This window comes from Chelonia mydas, chromosome 3 (assembly GCF_015237465.2).
Source record: "Chelonia mydas isolate rCheMyd1 chromosome 3, rCheMyd1.pri.v2, whole genome shotgun sequence".
Taxonomy (NCBI): Eukaryota; Metazoa; Chordata; order Testudines; family Cheloniidae; genus Chelonia; species Chelonia mydas.
The window spans coordinates 71,231,780-71,253,919 of NC_057851.1; the positions used below are offsets into that span (position 1 = coordinate 71,231,780).

The window sequence follows — 22,140 nt, forward strand, 5'->3', positions numbered from 1 at the left end:
TTGGCATACACATTTTCAAATCATGTACAATTATAAAGAATCATGTGGGTTATATATTATTTTATTTGGTTGGTGATTATTCTCAAGTCTTTCCTGGGAATCAGTAGCAACAGTCTCTTATTCTAAGCAAAGAGTATTAGAATGCAGCATTTGTATTATGATAGGACAAGCACTGTTGTATCATAATCACACATCTCAGTTGTTACATGAGGCACAAAGTAAAACACAAAGATGAGATAATGAGAATAAAATGCTCACCATAAAGTGATGCATTGTGACCAAGGAGATGAAATCTCATCAAATAAAGAAATTTTAAAATATTTAAAATTCTTCCATTACGTATGACAGCTGAGGGCTTCTGCCTCCGGAATGTGTTCCTTGTGCATAGACACCAGAACACACATTCAGTAAGTTTTAGGCCTCTAACTCACTCTGTTCTTTATTTTAACACCAGGGAATGGAGTTCCGTCAGATCCTGTTTTAAAGACTATTTCCTTGGTAATGTTTGTTTGTTTGTTTTTTAAATTATGCAGGACACTTGGATGTGTTGAGTTGGTGGGCACCATTATGAATATAAATATGCATGCTGCATGGGATTTTTTTTAAAGAAAAAGATATTTTGACAGTGTTGTGGGAAAAAAAGGGGAAAGGTTAATGTCTGTGACCTGAAGAAGAGCTATGTGCATCTCAAAAGCATGTCTCTTTCACCGGCAGAAGCGGGACCAATAAAAGATATTTCCATACCTAACACAAACTTTAGAGAGACAAGGTTGGTGAGGTATGTCCCAAATAAATACAAGAAGGCTTCATCAGCACATTTTTTAATTTAATGTACTCTATTTTTTTCCTTAACTTATATGAATTACAGCCTCACAATCCCACCCCCATCCCACAATCAATACCAAGTTCTTGTTCTGTGAGATGCACTCATGGACCAGGACCCCTTTGTGCTAGGTGCTGTACCAACAACTATTCTACCTGGTTTCAGAGTAGCAGCTGTGTTAGTCTGTATTCGCAAAAAGAAAAGGAGTACTTGTGGCACCTTAGAGACTAACAGATTTATTTGAGCATAAGCCGAAAGCTTATGTCATAAGCCGAAAGCTTATGCTCAAATAAATTTGTTAGTCTCTAAGGTGCCACAAGTACTCCTTTTCTTTATTCTACCAGGGGCATCCTAATCACAACAGATCAAAAGTTAATTACTAACAAAAACATAGCCATTCCCCCTCCACACACACAATACTCATCAAATTTAATACTCTTAAACCCCCCAAAAATAGAAGAACAAAATATTGACATATGTGGAAGAGCCTGCCACTTTAATACTATCTTCCACAGATAGACAGGAAACTCTAGTGTCCCTGTTACTTTTCTAGTGGACAGCACAATATGGAAAGGCCTGCAAAGCTTCAAAAAAAAAAAAAAAAAAATTAGAGGCAATAGTGCAAAAAAGGAGTATCTGCTTTCCAACTCCTATTTAAGGAAAAAAGAAAATGAGCACTTTTACAGGACCTTGTATACAAGGTTTAGCCTCGAGCAAATTTTCATAGTGATGATACAAACCCTTGAAAATAAAGGTTTAGAATGGAAATGCTGACAGACCTTTAACCGCAGCAGCATCAATGGCTATAAGTAAAGTACAGCTTTTGGCTACACCTCACGCTGCAAATGAAAGATTGCCAGGTTTACAATAACCTCAAATAGAAGTAATTGGGAAATCAGAAATGTGATTCCAGAAATGCAATGAGATAAGTTAAAGGGGATTGCTAAAACTATTTGATATTCTCAGCTTTAAATAGTGAAGCATTTGCTTAACATAACCAAGTCACTATTTTCATAATGCTACTTAATCAGCAATAAAGAATGCTCCTGTGAGCCATCATCTTGGGTTAGCAGAAAGTGGCATATGAAGTTATTATTTCCTAACAGCCTAGAGGGAGCCGCTTCTCTCTTTAATCAGTGATCTCACTTCCTTCCTACCTGTAAATTCTCTGTCATACAGTTATAAAACTATTACACAGTACAGTGTACAGAAAAATTACATTTATGCAAGGTCTGCTATCTTATTCCCACCTGGATTTTAAAACAGGAGAGATTGCTACAGTGAGTCATTTCATTCTTTTCAAAGCCAGAGATGCAGCCAAGAATGAGTGCCATCAATCTGGTTAACCTCTGCTTGGCACACAGAGATGCAAAGATATATAGTGGTATAGTATTCAGACTGGGCTAAGTAATTACCATTTAGTTTTTAATGTTATTTTCCTCCCATGAATGGAAGGGTGTTAATCTACCTTATTTATTTTTAGGGCACCCATTAAGCATAGGAGAGAAGCTCCATCAATATTTTACATTTCTCTTGCACCTTCCACCTGAGGATATCAAAATGATTTGCAAACATTAATGGAGCATGCCTCACAACATCCCTGTGAAGTAGCTAAGTAGGTATCATCAGCCCCATTTTACATATGGAGAAACTGAAGCACAGGAGGACTGGGGGCAAGACACTGATACCCTTTCTTATGTTGAGAAGTACCTTATTCCTCAAGTACTCCAATGATTTCCATGAGATTGCTTGAAGAATGACCATTCCGCACCTTAAGCAGGGAGGCAGTTGTCTGGCTTGCCAGGGGAAGGGGTATACCTCTTTGAGAGGTAAAGGACACATCTTCCCAGGTGACCTGACTAGAAGGGCGGGGAGAGTACATAGGGGGGTAAGCCATGAGGGAAAAGCCCTCTCTCATATCCAGACCAAGTGGAGCAGCACCTACTTTCCCCGCCTTGGAAATGGTGAAAGACCAGGTTTGGTCAGGATCCGCTGGGGAGCAATAGCCACTCCTTTCTCGGGGACTGGGAAGGATTTTCTCCCATTGCCAGATTGGCCAGGGCAAAGTGGGGGAAGGAGGTTCACCTTCCTCACAGAGGATAGTTTTCTCTTTTGGTTAATACACACAATATTTTGGAAGTCTCTAATGTATTCCAGTATATAAGCTCAGCTGAACAGAAATGAGAAAACCTTTCTAATAAATCAGCTGCACTTTATCTTTTTTCAAAGGCTGCCTGAAAAGCAGTTGACTTTGGATTTATAAGCTATTGACAGCTGCAGGCAAACTATCTAGACAGTAACAAAGTACCCCAGCTAAACAGAGATCTTACATGCAGGTCAATTTTTTCTCACTATCCATAATGTGCATTTCTCACTGCCCCTCCTCCACAGATTTCAACCTCACAGGTCTCATGTAGTGGCAGATCAATAACTGTCTTATTATGGCTTGCAGTGGAATTATGGGGGAAATGTTTTTTCAGCCCTCCTAAAGCAGTTTTGGCTTTAAACTGAAGGACTACCTGCAAAGTGAATTAGCAGACAGAAATATTTATTGCAGGAAGGGCAATTTGGATGTTGGAAACTACACCAATAAATCAAAGCAAAATTGATTATTTAGTGATAAAATAGGATTTCCTTCTTTCCATCAGACACTTTTTGACTCCATTTTCTGTGTTTATTTCTAACTAGGTACTTACCTGGTGCACTGTTGCATGAATGCCTAGGTGAAAAAATAAAAGGAGTACTTGTGGCACCTTAGAGACTAACCAATTAGTCTCTAAGGTGCCACAAGTACTCCTTTTCTTTTTGCAAATACAGACTAACACGGCTGTTACTCTGAAACTAGGTGAAAAAATATGACTGGAAAATTAGAGAAGAGTGTACAATATATAATTAAACGTTACTAACTGAGTAGAGGTTATAATTTTAAAAGAGGCCAAAAGCCAGAGAAATTCAGTTTTAGTCACAATGCTGTCCAAGAAAATGGAAAATAAATAATTTGGCCTACAATGGCATCAATTCATAGCAAAGAAAAATATCTGGGATCTCACACCTCAGGATTGAAACAGCAGAGAAAGATTTTCTAAAGAGAGATTTGTGGATTGAAATTCAGAATTTAGTATGTAATTCAAAATCCTGCAGAGCTACCTCTTCAGTTTTGTTCTGTTTTATGGAGAAGTTAATACATTATAGACTCATAGACTTTAAGGCCAGCAGGGACCATCATGATCATCTAGTATGACCTCCCGCACATTGCAGGACACAGAAACTCACCACCCACTCCTATAACAGACCCCCTAACCTCTGGCTGAGTTACTGACGTCCTCAAATCATGGTTTAAAACCTTCAAGTTCCAGAGAATCCACCATTAACACTAATTTAAACCATCAAGTGACTCGGGACCCATGCTGTAGAGGAAGGCGAAACTGCCCAGGGATCTCTGCCAATCTGACCTGGGGGAAAATTCCTTCCCAGCCCCAAATATGGTGATCACTTAGACCCCTGAGCCTGTGGGCAAGACCCACCAGCCAAACATGTGGGAAAGAATTTTCTGCAGTAAATCAGGAGCCCTCCCCAAGTAGTGTCCCATCACCAGCCATTTGAGATATTTGCTGTTAGCATTTGCAGATCAGCTACATGCCATTGTAGGCAGACTCATCATACCATCCCCTCATAAACTTATCTAGCTCAGTCTTGAAACCAGTTAAGTTTTGTGCTCCCACTGCTCCCCTTGAAAGGCTTTTCCAGAATTTCACTCGTCCGATAGTTAGAAACCTTCATCTGAATTTCAAGCCTAAATTTGTTGATGGCCCATTTATATCCATTTGTTCTTGTGTTGACACTGGTGCTTAACTTAAATAATTCCTCTCCCTCCCTGGTATTTATCCCTCTGATGTATTTATAGAGAGCAATCCTCTTTGGTCACATTTTCCACCTCCCCTCTGCCAGCTCAGGATTGTTCCCCACAGCTGAGGAGTTTCTGGTTTTTAGTTTGACCGTTCCAAACTGTTTTCAGTTTGGAAAGCTATCAGTGCTCCCAGGAGGGATGGATTAGTAGGGATAACTGCAGGTCAGGCTAAACAAGCCAAGCTCTTTGAATCTCCTCTCATAAAGTAAAAAGAAAAGGAGTACTTGTGGCACCTTAGAGACTCAAATAAATTTGTTAGTCTCTAAGGTGCCACAAGTACTCCTTTTCTTTTTGCGAATACAGACTAACACGCTGCTACTCTGAAACCTCTCATAAAGTAGGTTTTCTATTCCTTGGATCATCCTAGTAGCCCTTCTCAGCACCTGTAACCATTTAAATTCATCTTTCTTAAACATGGGAGACCAGAACTGCATAAGGTATTCCAGATGAGGTCTCACCAGTGCCTTGTATAATGGTATTAACACTTCCCTGTCTCTACTGGGACTGCATTAGCCTTTTTCACAGCCGCATCACATTGGTGGCTCATAGTTATCCTGTTATCAACAAATACACCCAGGTCTTTCTCTTCTTTTGTCACTTCCAACTCATATGTTCCCAGTTTATAGCAAAAATTTTTGTTGTTAGGCCCTAAATGCATGACCTTGCATTTTGCACTATTAAATTTCCTATTACTGCAATTCACAAGATCATCCAGATCATTTTGTATGATATTCCAGTCCTCCTTGGCAATATGACCAAACTTTGTGTCATCCACAAATTTTATTAGCATACTCCCAACTTTTTGTGCCAATGTTGGTAATAAAAATGTTAAATAAGATTGGTCCCAAGATCAATCCCTGAGTAACTCCATTAGTAACCTCCCTCCAGCCTGACAGTTCACCTCTCAGTGTGACCTGTTGTAGTCTCCTCTTATCTACCTTTCAATTCTCATAGTAATCCCCATCTTCTCCAGTTTAACTAATAATTTCCCATGTGGAACTGTATCAAATGCCTTACTTAAATCCAGGTAGATTAGATCTGCTGCATTTCCTTTCTCTAAAAAAATCAGTTGTATTCTCAAAGAAGGAGATCAGGCTGGTCTGGCATGATCTACCTGTTGTAAAACCATGTTTATTTTATCTCAAATTATTGTTCACCTCTATGTCCTTATGTACTTTCTCTTTCAAAATTTGTTCCAAGACCTTGCATACAGTTGAGGTCAAACTAATATGCCTGTAGTCTCCAGGATCCCTTTTTTCCCATTCCTTAAAAATATGAACTATATTAGCAATTCTCCAGGTCATAGAGTACAGCCTCTGAGTTTACAGATTCATTAAAAATCCTTGCTATTGAGCTTGCAATTTCATGTGCCAGTACCTTTAATATTCTTGGATGGAGATTATCTGGACCTCCCAATTTAGTCCCATTAAGCTGTTTGAGTTTGACCTTCACCTCAGATATGGTCATTTTTATCTCCCTATCCTCATTCCCATTAGCCACTCTGCCACTACCTCTAAGCTCTTCATTAGCCTAATTAAAAACGGAGGCAAAGTATTTGTTTAGAGGTTAGGCCATGCCTAGATTATCTTTAAACTCTACCCCATCCTCGGTGGTTAGTGGTCCCACTTCTTCTTTCCTTGTTTTCTTTTTGTTTATATGACTATACAACCTTTCCCTATAGAAATTCTCTTTGCAAGGTCCAACTCTGCTTGACTTCTGACAGTTCTCACTTTATCCTTACACCTTCTGACCTCCAAGAGGTAGCTTTCCTTGCAGATCTATCCCATCTTTCATTCCTTGTTGGCTTTCTGCTTTCTCTTAATCACCTAGTTGAGATGCTTGCTCATCCAGGTTGGTCTGTAACCCTTCCCTACGAATTTTTTCCCCTGGCCTGGGATGCAACCTTCAGATAGTTTCTGTAACTTAGACTTAAAGTAATTCCAAGCATCCTTCACATTCAGATCCTTGAGTTCTTTGGCCCAGTCCACTTCCCTAACTAATTCACTTAATTTTTTTAAGTTAGTCCTTTAGAAATCAAGGACCCTAGTTGAAGATCTATTTTTGATTATCCTTCCATTTAGTTTAAACTGAATTAGCATGATCACTCGAACCAAGGTTGTTCCTTACAACCAGTTCTTTTATGAGGTCCTCACTACTCACCAGTACCAAATCTAAAATGGCGTCACCTCTTATTGGTTCAACGACTACAATTTAGTGACAAACACAAAGCAAGATACCAGTCTGTGTTCATGATTTATCTGAATAACTTACTTGAGTCTGGACAGAACCACCTGCAGGAAGTTTAGGACCATGGTGAGTTCAGTTCCTCGACAAGCCGGGAGCAACATACTAAATCCATCATTCAACAACTTTTCCTGGGAAAGGTTCAAGTAGCAGCTGGTCTCAAACACTTCTTGGACACCATCAATGTAAGTGGAGAGTGGTATCCATAGATTTTGTTTGTGTGTGTGGTCATTCTTGGTTACCAAAAACTCCTTTGCCTTTTCACAGAAAGCATGTGAAAGTTTCTTAGCTAGAACACTGATGTCCATGTTCTTCTCAATGTACATCAAAAGGAAGGCAAAGTAGCCTTTCCAAATGAGAGCTCTCTGAGCAGTGCTGGTGGAGGTTGGGCTGAGAAAATCCAGGAGATCCAACACCCGACTTGCAATGTCCTCTGTCTCTGCAACAGCCGCTAACACAAGGAAAAGATTAAAGAAGTTCTGCAGCCCCACCTCTGTCAGCTCTCGCATCCTTTTCTGATGGAACTTGGAATAAATTCTACATATTAAAAAAAAACAACACAAAAAAGTTTAAATTATGTTAAGGTATGTGTCTTTCCATCTCTTTGAAGAGCTGTATTAGTCCCATTTTACACCTTTACTCTAGCTCCACACACTTACTGTAAGCAATTCTTCTCCATTTTAAATTTTTTCTTCTCTCCCCCATCCTTTTAACCTGTTTGCTACTGGAACAAGCTAATTCCTTCCCTTCTTTTTCCCAATCCAGGGTGCATGCCAAAGGACTTCCAACCCATGGTGAAACCTAACCTTTCTCCCCATGTCAACTACTGTTGATGCAAGCACCTCACCTCTAGCAGAAAGATTAGGAGATTAGTCAGTACTACTGGAACAATGCTTTGGCTCAGATGGTTTCCTTCATACCTTTCCCCCTTTCAGAACTGAACACAACATCATCAACTTAAGCTGGTACAGAGCCATCAACCTTAATATTCAGTGGGGCCTCTCAGTTGCAGCATGTGTTACTAGTGCTCCAGATTCTGCACTGGATGCTGACTGGTTTTCAGGTGGAGTTTAAGATGTTTGTTTTGACTTAAAAAGCCCACAATGGCTTGAGACCACCATACATGAGAAAATACCTCTTCTCCTATGCTACACTGCCACAGCTGTGATCAGACCTTTGTGCTTGATCCCCCTTGTTATAAAAGGGGTTGGGGGGAAGGTTCAGGGACTGTTGTCACAGCATTCTCTATTGGCACCCTTTTTCTTCAGAATGCTTGCCCCCTCTTCCCAATAGTCTGGAATGACCCAAACACACTCATTTGTGTAGACTGCAATGCCCTTCCTGTTTGAGAGGACACTGACAGAGGGCAGAGGCACTGGAGAGTGCAATTTCTATTTAGTGGGAAAGTGTGATGGGGGCTTTAGGATACATTGGTCACATAATATGTGGCAAAGTAGCAAGAAGTGCTGTTACTTTGCATATCCTGTATTTATGTATTCTTAATGTATGTCAAGAATCCCCAAGCTTTCACATAGGTGCCCTTTAACGTGGAGACTGTTAGACTGAACTCTAAAGAAATTTTACCATATTTTTCTTAAGATATGAGGGAACAAAGGACTCAGCATGGTTTGTCCAAATTTTTACTGTGTGTGATTAAAAAATATGGTATACTCTTCACCCTCCATTTATGACCAGTTCTACACACAACAGTTAACTCCCATAAACACTAACTTCTGCCTATCCTTTCACCTGGAAAAATAGTTAGAAATGGTGTTGAGGTTTTAAAATCTAGCCACCAAAAATTATAGCAAATCCCATTAATGTTGTTTAGTAGTTAATTACTACTGACAGGCATTTATGTTTTTCATGCACCAATTAATGCTTGGTTAGCTGCCGAAAGCAGAGTTCATCCCAAAATCATAGCTGTAGGCTGTTAAAATTTTGTTACTTGTATAATTGACTTATTCAAGGTTGGAATGATGAATGCTGGTTGAGCAGACTTGCACATAACGTTGATTATCTATTATTTTTCCCCCTCTTAAATTAAGGAATTAAAAAAGCAAGTTAAAATAAGAGAAATATTAAGTATAATTTCATTTCAATAAAACAAACTGGTTAATTAAAATTACTAAATAAAACAAGACATTGATTCAGCAAACTTGGTCATGGGAACATTTTTTAAAACCCCTAAACTTTTTTGAATATAACAAGAAAAACACAGAAATGTGATATGTATAGCTTTGTATTGTAATAAACAAGGTAACTTTCCTTTCTGGTAATAAATGTACTGTATTCCAATAAAATCTTGATAAAGATATTGCATAAACACCCAGAACTTAATTTAATAGTTAGCTACACCCAATAACAATACTAATCAATTTAGTTGTGGTCTGAAGTGAAAAACTACTTGTTTACAGGTTAAACCATTGTAAATGCAAGTCATCTGAAAAGTTATAGCACATTCACTGATCAGCAGAAGCAGAAGTTGTCGTTCTTCTTAAAATACAAGATTTGCAAGTTCACACACACGTATATTAAATTAGAAAAACTAATGTTTCAGTTAACTATTTTTCATGTGTCTTTGTACACAGCCTAATTATTACTTTATGGTTATTGCCATATTTCAAAACTCACAAAGTAACAAAACTAAAACCTCACAAAAAAGAAAACTTCAAAAGTGGAAAAGCTGAAATGGCTATGAAAAAAGGAGAAAGAAAAGGATATTATTGGAACCTCTGGTATACGGTACATACCAAGTTAAAAGATTACCATACCTTCCTTTAATTTGTTTCCAAGGGTGGGTTACATTGTTCTCCATTGCTTCTTTCATCATTCGTGCCAAAATACAGAGAAAAATTAGGTAACTGTTGCTGGACTTATACAGGTCAGGGCTCTGCTGGTCAGAACAGCAGCTTTTCACCAATTTGAGCATAGACAAAGGAGTTTTACTAACACTTGCCAGACCCTTCAGACCAAGCCATGGAATGGTGAAGGAACTATTCTGGAAGAAAAATAAAGGCAGGAAAGAACATTAAGTGCTAAATAACTATGTAAATTCCTTCATACAAACAACAAAAGGGCATCTTCATGTCACTGCTTCCACCCAGAACAAAACACACTGTTACTGTATACAGAACTTCTTTAGGAAATCTCACTTTTCTCAGGCATGAGCACAAATGATAATGAAGGTTAACGCATCCCCAAACTTCCCCCATGACATCTGCAATATATAGAAATTCAGATTTTCAAAAAGAATATTTTTTCTTACATGGTAGCAATTTATGGGACATTTCAATCCATGTTGAGCTAAAACGGATTAGAACTTTTTCACAAATGTGACTGCTATTTCAAGTGGTTCAGAGCATAAGGTAATTTCTCAAATAGAGGGGTGCTCACTTGTAACTCTCTAGTTTTTCACATATGCATTCACTAACCAGATTCTTGCTGTAATACTCCCAGAGTATGGTGACAGTAGGTAGATTCAAGTCCCAGAAGCTACACAGAGTCAAACAGCACTGAAGATGCATTCGTATCTGTTCCTCTAATACAGCAGCCTTATAAAAAAAAAATACGAAAAGATTGTTAATAAAAAAAACCCATCTAGATTACAAATAACTTCAAGACTTCCAGACTGCTGACAACCTTATTGTATAAATATTATTTCTAGTCATATACTTTTGAGTAAAAGTATTCACTATTATGAGCAGTGAGCTAGAAAATAATACTTGACAAATACAGGCATTGTCAGAGAGACAAGGTGAGTGAGGTAATATCCTTTATTAGACTAGCTTCTGTTGGTGAAAGAGACGTGCTTTGGAGCTTACAAAGAGCTCATCTTCAGGTCTGGGAATAAGCTTTCGTGAGCTACAGCATCCGATGAAGTGAGCTGTAGCTCACGAAAGCTTATGGTCAAATAAATTGGTTAGTCTCTAAGGTGCCACAAGTGCTCCTTTTCTTTTTGCAAATACAGACTAACAAGGCTGCTACTGTGAAACAGGTCTGGGACTGTACTCACAGTATTACAGCTAAAAACAAGGTGGAACAGATTGTTTAACATAAGTACTTAACACATATTTCAAGGGGCTATTCAAGGTGAAGTGGCCTGTTAACACCCCTCCAGTCACAGAGAGGAAAGGAAGGGAGAGAGAAAAAAGGGAGGTAGCTGGGGGGACAGGGAGAGGGCCAGGATGTTGTTAGTGGGTTACAGATTGTTGCAACAACATCTCTATTCAGTCCATGATTTTGTGTCTAGTAAAGTTATGAATTTAAGCTCTCAGGCTTATCTTCTGAAGGTGTTGTGCAGATTTCCTTTTTAGAATGAGAACTGAGAGGTCAGATGTAGAATGGTTGTTTTGTGAAAAAAAAAAAGTGTTCAACCACAGGTGATATGGTGTTTTTGTCTTTTCTTATTGTTCTGTGCATAGTGATTGTCTGGCTTCACCCACACAGTTGTTAATGGGGCATTCAGTGCACTGGATGAGGCGCACACCACATTTTGTAATAAGCATGTATAGGATCCATGATCTTGAAAGGTGTGCTGTGGAGGGTGTTGATCACTGTAGCAGTGCAGATATGTCTGCAGTTTTTGCATCTGTTGCTCTGGCAGGGTCTGGTGTCACATTGAGCTGGTGGGTCGGTCTGTGGGGAGCTTGCTTCTGATGATGAGCTTGGAGAGGGTGGGGTGGTTCTTTGAAGGCCAGAAGAGGGGCTTCAGGAAAGATTTCTTTCAGGGTGGGGTTCCCATCAAGTATGGGTTGTAGTTTTTTGAGAATATTCCCGTATGAGTTCCAGTGGACGGGTGGGAGGTGACAGCAAAGGATGTGTGGTCAAAGGGGATTTTATTTCTGTAATGAAGCAGGTTCTCTCAGGGTATTTGGGTAGCCCATTCCAAGACACAATCTACTTTTCCGTTGGAGTGTCCTTGTTTGATGAAAGCGGTTTTAAGTGTGTTAAGGTGTATATTCCAGACTTTCTCCTTGGAGCATATTCTGTGAGAGTTAAGGCCTGCTCTACACTAGAAAATTAGGTAAATTTAACTGAGTGAGTCAGGCGTGTGAAAAATCCACACCCCTGAGCAGTGTAGTTAAACCATTGAGTAATGTGACAAAGTGATGTGTGGCCTAACTACTGGTGATGAGAAGCAGCCAGGGAACAGCTAATCTAAAGGGACTGTTACTCTCTCCATTGCCAATAACTTAATATTACATTTTGCAGCATATGTTACTGCTGCTCCAAACAGGAGGCACTTCCCTCTCTGCAGCATGTCCGCAGAAGAACCATGTGCATGAGAAGATTGGGGGCTTGCCACTGCCACAACGGCAGCGATCCCCTGACCTGTGAGGTTTCAATATCCCTACTAGCTCTGTTGCAAAGAAGGGAGCATTCTGTTCATTTACCATTTCCAAGATTCCACCCAGATTTGGGCCATAGTAAAGACAGAGAAAAAAACAAAATGGTTCTTAACACATTGACAAGTCCAGCCTGAAATTCTGGTATTATGAGATTACAGTGAAATTGTTCTATAAATGTAGGGATGTCACTACAAAAAGGATTCCACTGCATATTTCTAAGTGACCAAACTCATGCAATATTAAGAATAATTAAAGGAGCTATGAGGGGGAAAAAAGAAGCAATAAAAGAGTACCCCCCCTGAAGGGGGGTTCCAAAAGAGGATGGTGCTAGGCTGTTTTCCGTGGAAGCAGATGACAGAAGAAGGAGCAATGGTCTCAAGCTGCAGTGGGTGAGGTCTAGGTTGAATATTAGGAAACACTATTTCACTAGGAGGGTGGTGAAGCACTGGAATGGGTTACCTAGGGAGGTGGTGGAATCTCCATCCTTACAGATTTTTAAGGCCCAGCTTGACATAGCCCTGGCTGGGATGATTTAGTTGGGGTTGGTCCTGCTTTGAGCAGGGGGTTGGACTAGATGACCTCCTGAGGTCTCTTCCAACCCTAATCTTCTATGATTCTATGAATTCAGGACCAGCCTTACTATCTGAGGCTTGAAATATCTTGCTGGGGAAGAAGAGAAATGCCCGCTCATCCCACAGATAAAGGTCATGGAGTTATTTCCTCCAATTGCAGTCCCACTGCCAGTCCTTGCATTGCATAGAATGCGTAGCCCAAGTAGCTAGTTGTTTTTCTTGGGCTTCAGAGCAGTCCCATTCAACCTGTAATGCTAAGGTAGCTATGCAGATTAAAACTCATTAAGTCATACTTAACTCCCTGAATCAATACATCCCTGGGGGGAAATATTATTTGCTACATTTTATCAGAACAGTGTGAGCAATCAAAGAAATCATTTGCAATAGACTCAAATTCTGTCTGCCTTCTCTTCCTAAGTGCAATGAATATAGGATGCATGGTCACCTGGCAGACTCTCAAACTTTACAAAATAGCATATTTCTAAAATAAATTAAAGGGTGAAGCAGGATTTTCATTTGTAAATGTGGAAAAAGAACACACTCTACAATTTATATACGAAAGCATGAAAAAATCCGCCACAAATGTTTGCATTCTACTTCAGTGAGCCCAACATAGAAAATTTTGGGGAAAATACTTGTGAATTTATTAAGTATAAGAATATACAACAACTAAAGACTTCCCAATTTTTGTTTTTACATTTAATATAATTTTAAACATTAACCAATAATTTCCATAAAAGAAGACCTTGAGATAAATCTAATCTGAAAACTAAGATTCTTCAACCATAACGGCTTCCAATGTCTCCTCTGTCTAAAGAAGAGTGAAAGTGGGTATCTTGAATATAAATGTCAAGAATCACAAAAGGCCATGGTATTAGTTTCTCTAGACATCAACCAAGTTGCATGACTTGTTATACCAAGGACTTTAAGAAGAAAATTAAAAGTGTCCATTCTTAGAGCTATATTTTTGCCCATAGGATTATATATGGGACCTATCTTAAAAAACGAACGATCCTTTAGACAAATTCAACAAAAAAACAACATTGTGCTCATCTTTGATTTCAGATCTTCATTATCCCAGTGTCCAATATTACATTAGAACAGACGTCTACTACAGGATATACATTATAGATTTTATCTCAAATGTAACATGAAACAGTCCTCTGGACTTTATATGTCACTGGGTATCATGCACTCTACATTTAGGATTACTTTTTTTGTTTAATATGAACTCCTGTGCTGCTGTATATAATCAGAATTTATGAGGGGCTCAACACCAGATATAATCAAAATGATAGTACTATCTAAACATCTCCCCCCATCTTTCATATGTCACTAGTCTCCTTAGATTATAAACTCTTGACAGTAAGGAGCATGTCTTCTTTGGCATTAATACAGCACTAACTACCTGGGGACAACCATGCTGATATGAGCCCTGCAGTAATATAAATATTAAATAATAATAATGTCCAACCTCCAAGATATATGTACTACATTAATAGGATCTCATCACTGCTTATATCTGTACTGCCAACAGATGACTTGGTCAACTCTATCAAGTTCTTAAAAAAAATTATTTTTTTTGCAGCTGCTATTGTAGGTGCAACAGGAGCTCTTAGAAGGATGGGTATGTCTTTTCCTTTCTCCAGTAGGAGTTACCAACCGTGATCCAGGGACCACTTGGTAGGGGTCACAGGGATTTATAGGGATCTCCTGGGTCAGTTATATGCACAATAGCTCACCAAAGTGTGGCATGTAAAAGCCAGTAGCCCGCAGGCCATCATAATCATTGTGAAACATATGTACGGATAATATTTAAGAAGTTATGTATTTATACTGAAAATTACATTCTTAAAGCCTTGGAGCTAAGGCAGGTTACCTAGAGGAGACATGCCTTAGACATGGTCCTTTCAGGCAGGAGGTAACAGATGGTCTAGTTGTTTGTTGGTTGGCTGCCTCACAATACAGGCCTATTTGCATACTGAGCCAGGTGCCAGTCAAAAGGTTATCTAAGCTACAAGAGAGAAAATTTACAGAAACAAAACAAAACAGCAAGGAGGTGTCTTGTTTATGAATGAAGACAAGTAAAGACTTGTATATCTTGGAGGGCAAAGGAACACACTGGGTCCTTTGCCTCGGAGGCAAGCTAACCATTTGCCTGTCTCATTAAAGGAGGATTATATCTGGCTTGGTTGTAAAGTGCTGCAAGGACTTCAGGTGATCATCACTCGAACAGACAAAAGAATATCTTGTTAATTAAGTCCAGGCTCTAGAATGCATGCTATGATTTTATTTCATATATAACCATTTGTTCCAATACATCTACCTGCTATTACTTGAATCTCTATGCTTTGTTAAATATAACTTATGTTTATAGGGAAACCTAGTACATCTAAGTGCTGTGTGTTAAGTAGAGAGGCAATCTGAGGCAGAACTGGGCTTTACTGTTTCTTTAGAAGCAGCAAATCTGTGAATAGTGCAAGTGTCCACTAGACCAGGGGCTGGACACAGAGACATGCAGAAGACTTGGGAGTTGTGGTGTGCCGATCACTAACCTGCAGGGGCTCGTGGAGCCTAGAGCGGAGTCCTTGCGTTGCCAGTACTGTTCCCTCTAAGCTGTGCGCACACAGATCCGAAACACCATGCGCACAAAAATTTGCACAGAAGAAATTTTTTGTGCACATGGCCTGTCAAAAATTAGAGGGAACATTGGTTGCCAGTGGCCGGTAGAGTTAGGAAGCTGACCCACGTCAGGCAGACAGGCTTCCTCATGCTAAAGTTGAGGTGCCTCACAACTCTTGTTCCCCCCCAGGCAGTGTTACACCAACAAAGTGGAATAATTTGAGGCTAGGCCTGAGCAGTTAATTCCAATAGCACTATCCATCCTTCAGTCACGTATTGGCTTTTACTACTACACATAGCTTTGCCTGTTCCTCCATTTGATTCTGCTCCCTTGATCTGCCATCCTGCTGCACTTCTCTCCTTCCCACTCCTACATTATCTCGTCCTTGTGACGGTTATTTTAAATATATCAGAGGATAACTCAAAAGGTAAAAGCAAAGTGGCCACAGGAAGCCTGGGACAGCAACAATGAAGACATACATGTCATGTTGGTGAAAAAACCTCCTTCCTAGGTATTATTTTTATTGTTTTGGTTTTTTTTTACTGATTCCACACCCACAATATTGAGCAATCCCATAGCAGTATTTTCTACACAAAGCTAGCAGTCATTTAATATTAAGTAATGAACCACTTAAACAGAAAATAATCCAACAGAATAAGAACATTTTGTACAAGATGTTAATAAAACTAGCATTGTCTTGTTTGCCTTCAAAAATGCTGGTATAGAAAGACAGAGCACAGGAAAATGGTTAATAAGGTAATACCAAATGTTAAGCCTCTAATTCCCATCACAGATTTCTCTAGTTTCTCTCACAGTCTTCTGAAGTCCTTGATACATCTGTAATGTACATATTGTACTACACCCTGGATATAGATGCAGTTACGCACACTTTGAAATAGTCAATAAACTATGAAAATGAGAGATAGTTAGTCTAGTATTCTGCCAAAATGACTTTTCTAAACAAAAACAGGTAGATGAACATAACGGTCTCATAGCTAGCAGGATTACAGATTAAAACCGCAGATACTAACATGAATTAAAATACAAACCTTAATTTAAACTGCAAACTGAAGATATATTTCCTTTGTAAATGTGAAAGTCAATTTTTACAACATATGATCCCTTTTTGTATTGACTATATTTACATATTAAAGTGTTTAAACAAAATCCAGACAGTATACTCGCACACTGCACACATGTCTCGGACAGATTTTAAAACAAAGGTACAGCTCTAACAGATTTTCACAGGAGGACACAATTAACAAAAAAAAATAGACTCCTCTTAGATGAGATTGGTCTTCATTCAGCAGCCATGTTACCATAATCTAGGACCTCTCTCCAACATTGCTGAAACTGTGCTAATAGTAACTGTTTTTAAATACAAGCATGGCTGTTGATACCCTGCCTTCTCTAAGCAATGTAGTCCATTGCTTTTCCCCCTCCCTCTGAGAGTTGTTCAAGCAAAATTTTGCAGCACTGCCCGATTATAGTCTACAGCATAATTTCTAGTGTCATTAAAATATATTTCTCTTTTTTTTTTCCCAGTGGTCAGGAGAACTACATTAGAGCTGTGCCAGCAACAACTGTATTGTGAGAAACACTTTGCCCTTTATTATGGCTTCAACCATAGTGTAGAGAAGGCCCTAATGAAAAACCATCTTCCTCTTTCAACCGGATCATATTTCAACATTTTTTTCTCTCAACTGGAATCAAAAGGGAAATAATCAGCAGGTTTATTCTTATTGCTTAATATGTAGGTAGTCTTACACGCACACAATTATTTTTGTAGCTGTTGCCGTTACAGAAATTACAGTTTGTACCATGTAACTTAAGAAGACATATACTGAGCTGCAACGTAACATGTTAAAAAATTTGAACAGCATATTTAAAAGCTCTTTAAAAGGAGGTCAATTCTGACCTCTGGGCCATGAAGCAATGCATTAACAGCTCTGCAGAAAGAAAAATGATAAGGTATAAAATGAGTGCTCAGAAACTAGAACCTTATCAGGAAGAGTTTGATTCAAGCCTGTAAGACAAATTGCTCAGCAAGGCAAGTCACCTTCCTGCTGTGATGAGGATATAGCTGAATTTTCAATGCAATGACTATCTCTCCCATCATGTCTCCTCAACTTGATATCCTTACATTCAGTGTGCCGTTTACATTTTCTAAGCATCCAGCTCTTATTCTGAATATAGCTTGTCAAAGTAGCCACATGCATTTCCAGGATAATTATCTTTTCCCTTTATCTGACAATTTAACATCAAGCACAGCCACTTTAAAGTAAGTGTAGTCTCTAACAAGAAGCCAACTGTACACTGTCTTAGTTCAGCTACATCAAGGATGTTCATATAATCAAAATAAAGAAACTAAATTCCAAAGACAAACTTGTTGGTTGGATACTTTGCTTCATGTGCTGCATGCTTCTCAAAAATCACCCCAACCACTATTCTTTATTCCTCCCCGTACTTACTTGAGCATCAATGGACCTTTTCAGCAGTTCTTCCACAAAATTCCAATTGGATTCTACTTGTTTCTGGAAAAGAATGATTGTCAAGGTTAAATATCTGTTTTTTATAGTAGACATTATATAATATTGTAAAACATGAAAACAAGAGTACAAGAGATTTCTTGAAATTTTCCACTTCCTGAAAGCATTTTGCAATAGTTGTTTAAAAGAGTCGCTTTGCATTTATGTATGCAATTGATATTTTCCCCAACTTTAGGCTATTAGCACTCTCAAAAATACAATTTAAAAATTATATGTCTCTACTTTCTGTCTTTATAGCATAAGTGTTACTCTAACCTTGTCAGGAGATTGTATTTCATTCCTATGCATAGCTCTCAGACAGTCACCAAAAATTAGTAAAGAAACAAAATGTTTATATCAATCCCCCTAGTGACAGCTTCCACGTGTAACAAATCTGTATTACAGTTTCTCAAAAGTAACAAAAAGATCAGCAGCCCTCTAAAATGGAAAGGAGGGAAGCAAAGTACAGACTCATTCTTCTCTTTCTTTGCAAATCTTTCACCAACTCATTTTACCTAGGTCAAACAGCTGTTTAATGCTAATAAATGTCAGTCAGTACCAATTTGGTCCAGAGTATAATCTGTTGCCTAGACAAAGTCCAGCTCAAAAGATTGTAGGGTAAATCAAAAAAGGATCATAATTCATCATCTTCCTGTCTGACAAGATTGATGGTTGTTTCAAATAGGCATTCAGGTCACTTCTACAAAGCAGAAGTATTGAGTGAAAAAAAGTTCAGACTAAAGACAGTAAAGCTGTTTAAACATCTGGTTATGTAAGGTGTGGAAGAAAAGGGAGACATGTTTTTATAACCAAGAACATCTGCCAATAAAAATGTACACATAGATTTCTACCTCAAACTTGATTACTTAAAGTGATGATAATCTCTTACTTCTTTTATCTGTGCTACAATTATCCACACAGAGCAGGGATCTCACACTCAAATCACCACAAGGGCCACATGAGGACTAGTACATTGGCCTGAGGGCCGCATCACTGAAATCTTTTCATTCAAAAGCGCCCCCTTCTGCCCCCACCCCCACTCCACTCCTTCTGTGAGGCCCTGCCCTGCCCCCATTCCAACCCTAACTTTGCCCCCTCCCTGCCCCTATTCCAACCCCTTCCCCAAATCCCCGCCCTGGCCCCGCCTCTTCTCCCCCTCCCCGGAAAGTCCTAAGAACTGCCAAACAGCTGTTTGGTGGCGGGAAGCGCTGGGAGGTAGGCAGAGGAGTGGGGACACGGCGTGCCAGGGCTGGGGGAAGGGGAGCTATGGCAGGCTGTGTGTTTGAGACCCCTGACATAGAGGGTTTATGTAACCTTATTTTCCCATTATTTTTCCCTTGCATTGCCTCTCCTCTTCACTTCACTGTTGAATCCTGTCTTTATCTAAATTATAAACTCTTTGGAGCAGATGTTCTTTATAAATTTGCACTGAGTCCAGCATAATGAGCCTATGATTTGGGTTTCCAAATGTAACACAAAAAATAAATATCCTCTCCTGCTTCACATGACTATGATTCAGTTCAGTGCCTATGCCAGATAAGAGAGAATTTTAAATACTAGCTCATGTAAAAAGATATACTGCCATTTACTTTTCAACACTAGTATCATTTGAGTGTTTAGCAGATAACACATTTTTGCATGACAAAAAAAATATTCAAAGGAACTGCTGATGGAGGTGGTGGTGCTGGTTCTTCACAAATTAATACTAGAGGTCAGAGGTGAACAAAGGATGGGCCTGCAGGAGAGGAGGACAAGGACAAATGAACAGAGAACAGAAAGGAACAGCAAAGGGGAAACATACTCCAATTTTGCAAGGTAAAGGGAGATGTCATTCTGTTAGGAAGAAGAGTAGGTAAAATGGGCAGATATTAAGGCAGGTGACCTGCTTAGGAATGAGGACAGTAAATTTGGTGCCTGAAGTAGGAGAGAAGCAGCAGAACTATTAGGATATTTCTGCACTGGAACAAAGAAAAGTTTAATTTTAAAGGGTTTTTATATTATATTTAATATAAATATTAATGATTTTTCCACTTCATATTTGGCTCTTATATTTTAGACTTTGGTGTTATTTTGAACACCAAACACAGAAAATTGGAAAGTAAAATTTTGGTTTTATGAGCCTCGGAGAGCAGGCTAGTTGAGAATTTTCCTACAAAACAGATTTTCACCAGAAGATGCTGACTCGTCAACACTGAAATGTTTCACAGAAACAGTTTCAATGAACTTTCAATAAAACACCATTGCAAACCTGCCTGGTTTCCTGCCAGCTCACCTGCGGGCTGTTGCGAGGCGCAGGCTTCCAAGGTCTATGGCTCCAGGGCAGCACTACCTCAGAATCAGGGACCCCAGGACTTCCAGGGTCCACGACTCTTGAACACCCTACCATGCAAACTGCCTCAGGGCAGGGGATCTCAGGGCTTAAAGGCTCCCTGCTGCACAGCCAGAGAGACTGGCAGCCCTGAGTATTCCAGTTCAAGCTGGGCTTGGCTCCTGACTCCTCAGCAGAGAACCTGGAAGCCCTGAGAACCCCAGCTTAAGCCGGGACTCTCGGGGCTCTTACTCTAGAACCTGGCTCCCAACTGGGTGGATTGATTTAAATCATCGATTTTAATCACAATTTCAATCAGCATGCAGAAAACCTTGAGATAAACCATCAATTTTAGTCATGGTTTCATTTCTACTTTATAGTTATTTTCCTACTGAAATGTTGATTCTCATTGGCTTGTATCTGTTAAAACATGTTGATCTACAATTAAATATTAGCCTTTAGAATAAATTTGGTCCTTCTTTTTGCTTACCAGGAAGATAAAGTGTAGTGTATCTATACATATTTATTTAAGCAATTATAAGCTTAAATTTACACAGTCAGTTTCTTAATTTTTCATCATGTTAGAAAATGGTCACTGATGAATTTCTTATTTACTATAGTATTAATTTTTACTTGTGCTTACTTGTCAAGCTCTATTTGGATGGAAATGCAAAGTTAATTAAACAGCATTTTTATTATGAAATAAAACTACCTTAAATGTGATGGATACACATGAAAAAAAAAGTTTAAATACAAAACATGTTTTGATAAAACTAACATTTATTAAACAAAGTAAGCATTGTCCGTAATTAGTAAATTAAACTGATTGTTCCTGGTCATCAAGCCAATCAAGATTTTAGAACTAATAGATCTCATTCTATTCATAAACTGGTGCAGGAAAACAAGCTCTCTTACTTTTTCTACTCCCAACAGGTGTCTTAACTTTGAATGAACAAGTCATTGAACTGAACTAACTAAAGAAACTGAAATGAAGAAAATATTCCCTTGGCACTTGCAGCAGAGGCTACTGCTGTCAAAAGCTGTTTTAGCACTTTAACACCTTGTTGCAGGGGGGCTTAGCAAGTAACTTCCACCATTCAGTGGTTTGACTTTTGTTAAAATGTAGTAGCAAATAAGTACTGTTTAATATTATTTATATAATTTAAATTATTTTAATAGATTACAATAGAACAGAGCTTGCCAATTTATTTTAAATAGTTTTTTTTTTTATTTCAATTAAAAAATCAATTTTTTTAATTGATTTTTATCTACCCTGCCTACCAAGCTCCAAGGCTCCTGGCTCACTTTTCAGAACCATACATCCTGATTATTGCTATGCAAAAAAATTGTTGACTTTTTCTTCTGCAGGGAGTTTCAAAGTTTACCCTCTTTGTTCCAAAACAGAATTAATTTTTTTTCAGTATTTCCCAAAAAATGGAAATTCCAGCTTTCAACTAGCTCTAGTAAACACATCAAGATATCTGACCAGCCCAGATTCACGGACAGTATATCAGAAGTAGCACAGCTAGTGTCCCAAAGTTCACACCATAAATATATAAGGCTTCTTAAAACCAGTGTCCAAATAACAGGTGGACTGGGGGATAGGGGCAGGGGGGATTGGAAGACTTCTTACCGCCAAAATCAAAAACAGGAAAATCACCAGGTCTCCTTTCCACTACTTCCAGGAGAAATCTAGGGTGAAATCCAGGGCCTCTGTAGAAACTGATGCTAAAATTCCCACTGAATTTAATGTCCAAGTTTTCGCCCTTACTCTCTAAGTCCAA

General features: G+C 38.9%; 1 protein-coding gene across 5 annotated transcripts in view; it reads right to left on the bottom strand.

The window, feature by feature from the left end:
- Positions 1-22,140, bottom strand: part of MMS22L (MMS22 like, DNA repair protein) — a 135,641-nt gene that overhangs the window by 71,181 nt on the left and 42,320 nt on the right. For all 5 annotated transcript variants that reach the window (XM_043542671.1, XM_007052789.4, XM_043542673.1 and 2 more), the window contains exons 11-14: positions 17,992-18,054; positions 10,409-10,528; positions 9,749-9,975; positions 7,002-7,511 (exon numbers count right to left, since the gene is read on the bottom strand). In XM_043542671.1, coding sequence (XP_043398606.1) covers positions 7,002-7,511; positions 9,749-9,975; positions 10,409-10,528; positions 17,992-18,054 — 920 coding nt within the window. The remainder of the gene's footprint in view (positions 1-7,001; positions 7,512-9,748; positions 9,976-10,408; positions 10,529-17,991; positions 18,055-22,140) is intronic.